At 34.3% G+C, this 10,461-nt stretch overlaps 1 protein-coding gene across 2 annotated transcripts; it reads left to right on the top strand.

Annotated features, from left to right (window-relative positions):
* Positions 1-1,171: 1,171 nt before the first annotated feature.
* On the top strand, positions 1,172-6,443 carry LOC145097571 (floral homeotic protein APETALA 2-like). 2 transcript variants are annotated; one of them, XM_079035141.1, is made up of 10 exons: positions 1,172-2,099; positions 2,372-2,397; positions 2,526-2,556; positions 2,657-2,744; positions 3,020-3,165; positions 4,409-4,453; positions 4,540-4,631; positions 4,703-4,833; positions 4,928-5,098; positions 5,955-6,443. In XM_079035141.1, the coding sequence occupies exons 1-10, from the start codon at positions 1,531-1,533 to the stop codon at positions 6,144-6,146; spliced, it is 1,491 nt and encodes a 496-aa protein (XP_078891267.1). In that variant the 5' UTR covers positions 1,172-1,530; the 3' UTR covers positions 6,147-6,443. The 2 variants fall into 2 exon arrangements, with proteins under 2 accessions (XP_078891267.1, XP_078891266.1); XM_079035140.1 differs by having other exon boundaries at positions 1,182-2,099; positions 5,949-6,443.
* The last annotated feature ends 4,018 nt before the right edge of the window (positions 6,444-10,461 follow it).

Raw genomic sequence — 10,461 nt, forward strand, 5'->3', positions numbered from 1 at the left:
GTTGGTTGTAGTCGACTTGATGTTATTCAATTTCGGTTTACTGAATAAAGATAGTCTTAGTCTTTTATTTGATGAATTTTATTTTATTCATTTTAAACGAGTTAATTAGAATAAGTAGTTGGATAAATACCTTAAAATTTTCTCTTTATAGATTATTTATGATAAATTTCAAACTAATATTTTATTTTATCATGATTTATCTTTTTTTGTTAAGCTTTAATAAAGTTGAACATTTATGTTAGGGACTAAATGTGTAATTTCTATAACACCATGATTAAACTTACTATACAAACACTGGAAAACCAATATGATATAATCATAATTCTGAAAAGTACATCACGACGCGCCTCAAGACATGTCATGACGCGATGCATGGTGTAGTCGGTACAAAAACATCCAAGATGAGTTTGTTAAGCTAGACACCAAATAAGGTGTCAAAGCACATCTTATTGCGTTATGGCGCGAGTTTATTTTCAAGGCGCGAATTTTTTTAGGTTTTTTTGTTATTTCTGATCAGATCTAAAATAATTGAGTTTTTGTTAATTTTTTCATATTAAATATCAGGGAAATTGTCAGAAAAGTCCCAATATTTTCAGAAAAGTTATACTTTAGTCCCAAGATTTTTTATTATTTTTTTTACATAAAAGTCCCGATTATTTGTAAAAACAAGATAATATGTTATTTCCTATTGAAAGCAAAAAAGTGACTTTTAAATTTGATCCAAAATAAATGAATCAAGGACTTTTATGTTAAAAAAAATCTTAGGATTAAAATGTAACTTTTTTGAAAATATTAAAATTTTTTCTGACAATTTCCCTAAATATTAATATAACACTTCTAAAAACTTGATATATTTATTAAATTTATATTATTTATCTTTTCACAATTTGAAAAACATTATGGTTAGCCAAAGATCCTCAAAGCTTAAATGCGATTTTGCAGTCAAACTCATGACTCACGTTTAATAACGTTAGATATAATCTAACGAATAAAAAGATTACTTTATGGATTAATTCCATAGAATGTAAACAAAAAAAAATTAATTTTAAACATATATAAATTATTTGGTTTACTCATCATGAATATCCAAACCGATTAAACATAATTATAGCATGAGAGAGAGTTTTAGAAAAGATCTAATGAGAGAGAAGCTGCTGGGAGAACCTATAACTCGACCAACCCCACCCCACCCCACCCCGTCACCCAGCCACAATCTATACTTTCATAGATAGATACACGTATATGTATCTATTGCCCACCTTCTTCCTATCTTTCTTTATGAATCCTAGGTTTCTTTTTCTTCATATTCTTCTTCTCATCTCTTCTTTTTAGACTCCGCTATAAAGAAAAAGAAGATCAACAAACAAACACTTCATTTCTTTTAGTTATATATATGTATACGTATGTATCACATGTAGAGAGAGAGTAAGCGACACAGTGAGCTAGAGAGAGAGAGCTCTTTTGATCAGTTCATCGGTTTCCTTTTTTAGTGTTTCATATAGATTTAGTTTAACTTTTCTAGCCGGAGAAATGTGGGATCTAAACGGGTCACCCGATCTGAGAAAGGAACACGAAGAATCAAACGGTTGTTCTACGCCGGTGGAAGCAGATGAGGACGATAATAGTAAAGGTAAAGGGGTTGGATCCGTCTCGAATTCGAGCTCCTCAGTGGTGGTTATGGACGAAGACGACGGCTCCGATGATGATGATTCCGAGAGAGGAAGCTCAAGAAAACGAAGCAGCAGGTTGTTCGGGTTCTCTATCGACGGCGACGGCGACGGGGATCCGCCGGTAACCCATCAGTTTTTCCCCGTCGACGACGATTCTGAAGTGGGCCCCACCTCCTCTCTTTCAGTTGGTATGTCGTCGGTAAATGCTTTCCCTGCTGCTCACTGGGTCGGTGTTCAATTCTGTCACCAGTCACCGGGGGGGCTTGTTTCTGGTGGCGCCACCAGCGCCGGTGGTTTTCTCGGGAAATCTGCCGCCCCGGAGATTCCCCAGCCACTCAAGAAAAGCCGGCGTGGACCCCGTTCTAGAAGCTCACAGTATCGTGGAGTTACCTTTTACCGACGAACCGGCCGATGGGAATCACACATATGGTTTGTTTACCTTTTTCCCCTTTCAAAGTTTTCTTTATTTTTCTTCTAATTATTTGACTCGAATAAATTATATCTTTCAAAAAACTTTGTTTGACTTCAACCAACAAATCATATAATCGTCTTCAAACACTTCAATATTATTATAAAAGAAAAGATTTGGATCAGTTTTGAAAAACCAAAACCAAAACCAAAACAAAATGATTCTTTTCTTTAAACAGAAGACTTTCTATCGAATTTATTTTTCTAATTAGCTTCATGTTTTCATGATTCAGGGATTGTGGGAAACAGGTGTATCTGGGTATGTTTCACTTTTTTTCCTTTTAACTTTTAAAAAAAATATATATATATTTCTATTAATTTGTTAAAAATTTTATGGGACAATATTCACAATTCCAAGGATATTAATATCTGTTCATTTTGTCACAGGTGGATTCGACACTGCACATGCAGCTGCAAGGTGAGCACAATCAAAACCCTACATTTTCTTTTACAAATAATTAAATTAAATTTATTTTAATCAAAAATAAATAAATAAACATCTAGTGTTCTTCTTACAGAGCATACGATAGGGCAGCGATCAAGTTTCGGGGATTGGAAGCTGACATAAACTTCAGCCTTCAAGATTACGATGATGACCTGAAACAGGTTGGTTTAATATATACACTATGTGTGATTTCACCTTTTAGTGTGTGTGTGTGTTTCAGATTTTCACCTTATCTTTAACAGTGATAATGCGTTACCTTATCTAGAAACATGTTTTCTTCTACTGGTTGTTATTGTTTTAGAGAAAAAACACACACCCAAAAACACACATATCCACCAGTCTTATAAGTTTCAACATATGAAACAACATTCTTTTTATGAGTTATTTTGTTTTTTTTATGAGTTTTGGGGGATTTTAAAACAAGAAAATTAAACAGATGAGCAATCTGACGAAAGAAGAGTTTGTGCATGTACTACGGAGACAAAGTACAGGATTTCCAAGAGGGAGTTCGAAATATAGAGGAGTTACTTTGCACAAATGTGGTAGATGGGAAGCAAGAATGGGTCAATTTTTAGGGAAAAAGTACGTTCTTTTCATCTCCCTTTAAATCTTGTTCTTCATTTAAAAAGCAAATAATCATATCTAACAACGCTTTGTTCTTGAAATCTACGATTTTAATATTTTTTCTTTATAATAATATGCTTTATTTAGTCACGTGTATTGCAACATATTGAATTAAGTTATATTTAGTTTCTCTTTTTGATAAATTTTTTATATGGATATTTTTTTAATTCAAAATAATTAGTTTCTTTGAATAATTTATACTTTAATAATGATTTATAACAATAACTTTTTTAATACAATAATTTTTTGGTATGAAGTATGCACTATACCTTTTATGAATAGTCTTTGTTCATAATTGTTTTTCTGTCTATTAATAAGTAATACTTTATATTGACGACTTTTATTTGTCTTTATGAAGCATCACTTTAGAGTTTAGGCATTGATAATAATTATTTTGTTAAATGGTATTTCAAATCAAAAGATACGTTTTTTTTTTAAAGGAAAGAAGTATAAAGATTTACTTGTCATATGGTTGGGTGTATAGTAGAATTTGACTATTAGTTGAGTATCAAAATATTCCCAATATAGGAAATGAGAAAAATAGCAAAACCAATAAAATTACTTATTCGCAGATAATAAAATATTTGATGAAAATTTTTAAATATATATTTAAAATAAACATATTTATTTGAAAAGTTGTACGGATGTGTTTTAATATTTTTGTAACTGTAAAGCCAAGCTTTTTTCTCGCTGCTTTTGTTAAGTCAAGGTCTATCCTTAACACATATTTATCGAATGTTATTTTTTTTCTTTTATATTATATCGACATGATTTCATAATAATTTTTAATAGCACATATATAATAAAACCAGTCACACTAATATTTATTTCATAATTCAATTTTTACTGGTCAACACCTTTAACATGTATCCATACTTCACGTGATTTATATGAAGTGTTCCTTTCATTAAAAAAAAAACCGATTCCATGAATCTAATATGAATCTATTACAATAAAATGTTTTAAACCCTAACCAAGTACGAATTTCTATAAGACAATTGATAACAAGAAATTATTTCAAAACTAACCCTATAAAGAAGGTGTACTTGTTTTTCTATTTATATATAAAGCTGGCTACCTATGGCCTACGGCTATACCTATCTACCTACTTCTATTCATTTCATCAAGTTAAATCACTTCAAAAGAAACACACTTGACATATTTCCTTTTTTGGCTCACTTTTATTTCATCACACTTATAGGTATGTGTATCTGGGCCTCTTTGATACTGAAGTTGAAGCTGCCAGGTAAATATGACTTAACTTGTTTCTGAAAGGACTAATATGTCAATTTGTTAACTTTAAGGGGAATGAATGAAAGTTTTCTTTTTTAGGGCATATGATAAGGCTGCAATCAAATACAATGGAAAGGATGCTGTCACCAATTTTGATCCCACAATTTATGAAAATGAGTCTAATGTCACTGGTAATTTATTCAAATTATTTTTACTTTGTAAATTATTTCATATCGATTAAATTTTTTTTATTTCTATACAGAGCATTCGGGTAATAATAATAATAATGATCAAAGTAACATTTCCTCTTCGGATCACAATCTTGATTTGAGTTTAGGACATAATTCAGCCCCCACTAAGGAAGGTAGTCAAGATCATGGATTTAGGCCCGTGGTGCGTTAATCGTTATAATCTGTTTTATTTAATTTCTTGATGTAATTATAATAGATGAATTTCTAGTGATTTGTTATAATTTATGTAACAAAAGGCACTTGGGATGGGTCAGAGTGAAAGGTATAACGACACATTGCATCTTCAATCTATTGGATCATCGAGGGGTAATCATGATTTTCATGGATATGGGCATTTAACCAGACCCGTTGACCCGTCTATGTTTCATATGTTACGCCCACCACCCCTCAACTCTTTGAATCACCAAGTAAGTCCCTCTATATCTCTTGTTCGATAACTTTCAATCTTGGATACGTATATCATAAGGGTTAATGTCATCAATGCATAACAAACTATTTATTTTTGTTTAAAATATAGGGATAATCTTATAAAAACCCAACATAGTTTTATCAATATCTTAAAAAAACCACTATATTATTTTTTTGTACGTTAAAACCCTTATATTTTTTAAAATGTATCATTTAAGGCATTGAGCTCGGTAAATCTTAGATAGCCAAAAATGTTAGGTACTCGATTCTTAACGTTTCTATTGTTACAATTCATTAGATTAAAAAAAATTTAAAAATATGAGGGTTTAAATGCAATAAAAAAATAATATAATGGTTTTTTTAATCATTTCATGAAAATAGAGTATGTTTTTCTAAGCTCAGAAAACCTTAAATAAGAATTTTAGAAAATATACGGGTTTTAGTGTACTAAAAAATAATATAGTGATTTTTTTAAGCATTTGGTGAAAATATGTTGTAAGGTGTTCCCTAAAATATTCCATTAAACTAATAATATTTTTTAGTTAAAGTCCATAACGTTTTGTGGAAATTAAAACCATAACGTTTTGTGGACATTGACCCTAAAAATAGACAAAAATAAGTGTCACGTGGGAAAAATCTTGCTTTTACCATATGCATACGACTGTTTACATCTTTCGTTTTCTTTTCACATGGTTCCAAAATATTTTCGTATGTTACACACAATTTTCATATGGTTACAAAGACTAATCATAAGGAAACATAATATTACAAAACATATACAAGATATTGTTGATATTATATAATAATATTTTCCTATGGATTTTGATGATTCTTATGGGATGTTGGTAGATTCAGCATTCAAGCAGCACGCTAGCTGGAGGAGGAAGTAGAAACAATGGCAATGGAGCTTCTTTACATCTGTATGCAAATAGTGCTGCAGCATCATCAGGATTCCCACAACAAAGATTCAATTTAAGACAACCACCAGCCCCACCTCATGCTCAAACGTGGCTGCATAAGAATGGCTACAACACCACTCTATCTTGAATTGTCACATGAGCCATACCACCCAGTCAACCACCCCTATATACCTAGCACAGCCTATACAACCCAAATCTAGCTACCTTACCCAAGTACACTTACCCAAACAAAAGATCTTCATTGTAAAAAGATGAACCACACCTCAACTCCAGTTTTGGGTTTTGTGTTAAAAGACTAGATAGGTTATATAGGGTTGTTGATGTGAGAATGTAACCAAAGGAGGAACGATTTTTCTTTTTTAAGTGTTTCGTTGGATTTGGGTGTTTTAAAAAGAAAAAAAAAATCAAAGGGATTTAATATTAATTGTGTTTCTGGGTGGTTACGTTATTTATTATTTTTTTAATCTGTTTTTTATATTCCAGTTGTTTGTTCATGAAAGCTATATTAAACCCACATTTTGAAAAAAGGACCTTTTTATTATTATTATTTTTGTATTATATGTACTTTAGTTTTTGTGCTCAGCAACGAGATGTCGTCGCTATGGACATTATTGGTGAAACTTTCGGGATGCTGAAAAGTCACCGTTGTAGATAACAAAGTTGTGAGGATATGTCATAGTAGTAATAAACACTTAAATTCAAAAAAGGTCATAAGTTAAATATTACTTGTTGTAGAAGGATGACATGTATTCCAAAAATGGCAGGACACAAGTAGCAAACGATTTGTCGTAACTATAAAGCCTATTGTATGGAATCTTTTGACACCAATAACAACGACAATATATGTAGGTAGGGGTGAACATTTGGACTGGGTCAGGACTTGTACATGGAGCCGCACCGGTTTTACGTAATAGGTCCAATTTTTGGTTATTGTCTTGACTATGTTCCGACTCCAATTTATTAGCCAGGTTGATGCTGTGGTTCCCCGGGTATTGAAACGGTTTGGACCGGCTCCAATTTATTAGCCAGGTTGATTCGTGTAATTTACTCTTACCTCTTCGATTTGTTCACATCTGGGTAACTATCTTTTTTTTGTATACATCTAGGTAACGAACTTTTTGGAAGTGTTCACATATGACCATTATGACCCGATGTAACATGTTACAGCCAGTCATAATGGTCATATGTGGACACTTCCAAAAAGTTCGTTACCTAGATGTATACAAAAAAAGATAGTTACTCATATGTGAACAGACCGAAAAATTGATTACATTATTAAGTCCATTTCTCGGCTTTTTATTTGTAATATTTGAAACTTTTAAAAAGTAGGCCTTCTAGTATACATACCACGAGAAGGCTCGTGGTGTGTATACACCTTATCACCTTCTTCTTCCACCCTCTTTCCATTCTCAATCTGGTATACTCACAACGAAGGAATGTGGTCGTGGTAGGTTTAAGCTGCAAGAGAGAAGAAAGAGTCTGTGGTGAATTGTGGTGACTAACACGAGAGATCACACTCGTGGTTCCAGATCAGCACCACAAAAGGACCGGGATGGTGTGCACGGACACCGACCGTGGCCACCTGGACCAAGAATGGCTTCGTGATATCCATACTAGACGGCCTTACATAGCTCGTTCGTTTGAAGTTGGATTGACATGTTATCTTTTCCAACATGTAGTGTATAAATTGTTTTTAAATTTAGACAATAATATCATTATTTTTGGTTATATATTGAATGAGTTACGTTCCACCAAAGTCGGACTATCAAAGTTGATAGTTTTTCGCAATTGCTTCAATGATTTGTATCATACGTAACGAATATTGTATCGGTCCAACAGGTCCAAAAACCAAAAAATTGGAAGTGATATGTGTCACTATAAATATAATCTGATCCACCAAATTACGTTTAATGTTAAAGCTTCATGTGTAATATTTGGTCCTTTAAGTATGAATTTGTACGATGTAGGTAATTTATTTGTACAATTATATATATATATATATATATATATATATATATATATATATATATATATATATATATATATATATATATATATATAGAGAGAGAGAGAGAGAGAGAGAGAGCTAGGTTCAAATGTTTCTACCAACTATTGTGTGCATGTATGCACCAATGAGAATTCAGGAATTAATAAATTATTAAATAAAAAAATGGTATAATGGTAAACTTAGTATATCTAATTATGGTAAAAGGATAATTCAATTAATCTGTCCTTAATTAGTTAAACCCTACAAAACCAACATCCTTTTATCATCCAGTTGTCGATCATGTTCATTATCGCCTCTTCACCGCCGGTTCTTCAGATTGGTTGTGTTCGAATCCGACATGGTTCTCGGCCTCGGAACTGGCTCCACCACCAAACACACTATTCACCATATCGGAGAGCTTCAACGATGAACCATGAGCAGGCTTTATCTCTAGGCATGCCTCTGTCAGATCTTGATAACCACCCAATTCTTGATTTGGCCATCGATGGAGCAGATGTTGTCCCAGATATGAATTTGGTCAAAGGCGCGGGGCATTGTTGCAAGAAATTTGTCGTCATTGTCGATGAATCAAAACTTGTGGACTACGTCGACGGAAGTGGGTTAGCCATGCCGGTTGAAATTGTTCCTTTTTGATGGAAATTCATTGCACAGAAGCTTCAATCGTTGTTGATTTTGTCGCCGACACCATTGTTGGAACCCTAAATTGACACCATTTGAAACATCCCAGAAATACGATCCAAAATTTTTGTTTTAAAACTTAATATGAAACCATAAATCATCCATAATCGTAAAGAAAACCATGTATCATGTATCTCAAAACATCATATCAAATATTGTGACAAAACCATATGATAAATATATCAGAGTCTAAAACAATCCCAGGCTGAAGCTGTGGTGTGTGCCATGCGATCATCCCGAGCCATTCCCTTGTTAGAGGAAGTACCTAAAACCAAAACTGAAAACTGTAAGCACAAATCTTAGCGAGTCTCCCCAAGCGACCACATACTATACACATAATCACATTCTGTACACATAATCACATACTGGGCCTAGCCCATTTCATCGGGTCCCGCCCGACATCGGACGAGTCCGACATCGAGTCCTGCCCGGCATCGGACCGAGGTCCAACATAACTTGGGTCTTGCCCCTGCATCGGGCCCCACCCAACATCAAAACAAAGTCCGGTATACATATCATGAGCATAACATAATCATAAACATAGAAATAAGCATAACAAGAAAGCTAACATTCCTCGGGCTTGCCTCGGCATCAGACCAAAGTCCGGAACACATAATCATACACATGCCAGAATCACAAAGACATGAAGCATACTAACTGCATCGGGCCCTGCCCGATATCAAACCGAAGTCCGGAACATAAAACCTACATCAGGCTAACCCTGGCACACACAATCACACATAAATGGGCCAACCTTGGTGCCTTAGACCCGTTCCTATAGGAGAAGACTCACCTGTCAAATGGAATGCTGAACTCGGGTGTGAGGAATCTATGCTAGTTGCTCTTATGACTCCCGGCTAACTCTATACAACAATACTCAGTCAGACAACTGAGAAACTTTAAGGGTAAAATGACCATTTTACCCCTGCTATGATTTGGACCATAACCAAGGCCCAAATCCATTTAATCTTTCTAAGCCCACTAATGACCCATTAAAGGCCCACTAATGGCCCAATTTTCTAAATTGGGTCCAACTTCTCAAATGGGCCTTCCCTAAGCCCAACCATGACCAAAGTCCAAAATCAGACTTTTGATGGCCCACTAAGGCCCAATAGTTGATAAGTCTAATAGTTGGCCCAAACCGAGGCCCAAAAAGATAGAAGCCCAATACTATTGAGTATGCAGGGCATACTTCTCTTTACGCAACGCGTACCTGCTGCATGGCTTGTACGCTGCGCGTACTGGCTGGTACACCCATCGTACTACCCTGTTAAGCTATTTCCCATTAAGCACTTAATACTCAACTCCGAAGGCTATAACTACATATCCAAGTCCTTTTAAACATCCTAATCCATAAAGTTGATCACTTGGTGGCTTGCAACCCACCAAATCAGCAACATAGAATAATAGCAACAAACTCCATAGAAATGGCTGATTCTCATGCATGGTTCCATAAAAGCCCCAAAGATTGAAACTTTACTGCTAAAGAAATGATTTGAGCTCCAAGGGTGGCAACCCTAAGCTCAAAAAGCGAAGTTTCATGATAAAGGTCCATCCTTTGGACCTAAAAAGGTCCAAAGCTCCAAAACCCTAGATCTAAACTTCTAAGAGGAAAGTTGAGAGCTTTATACCTCCTTTGAGTGCCAAAACATGAGATGGTTCCAGATCCTTGAGCTCAAGATACTCAAGTTCTTCTCCTCCAACTTCTCTTCACTTCTTCCAAGCTTTTCTTCACCAAAATGAGCTCAAAAAGGTC

This window comes from Lactuca serriola, chromosome 4 (genome assembly GCF_051521515.1).
Source record: "Lactuca serriola cultivar US96UC23 chromosome 4, Lser_US96UC23_V15, whole genome shotgun sequence".
In the NCBI taxonomy this organism is placed as follows: Eukaryota; Viridiplantae; Streptophyta; class Magnoliopsida; order Asterales; family Asteraceae; genus Lactuca; species Lactuca serriola.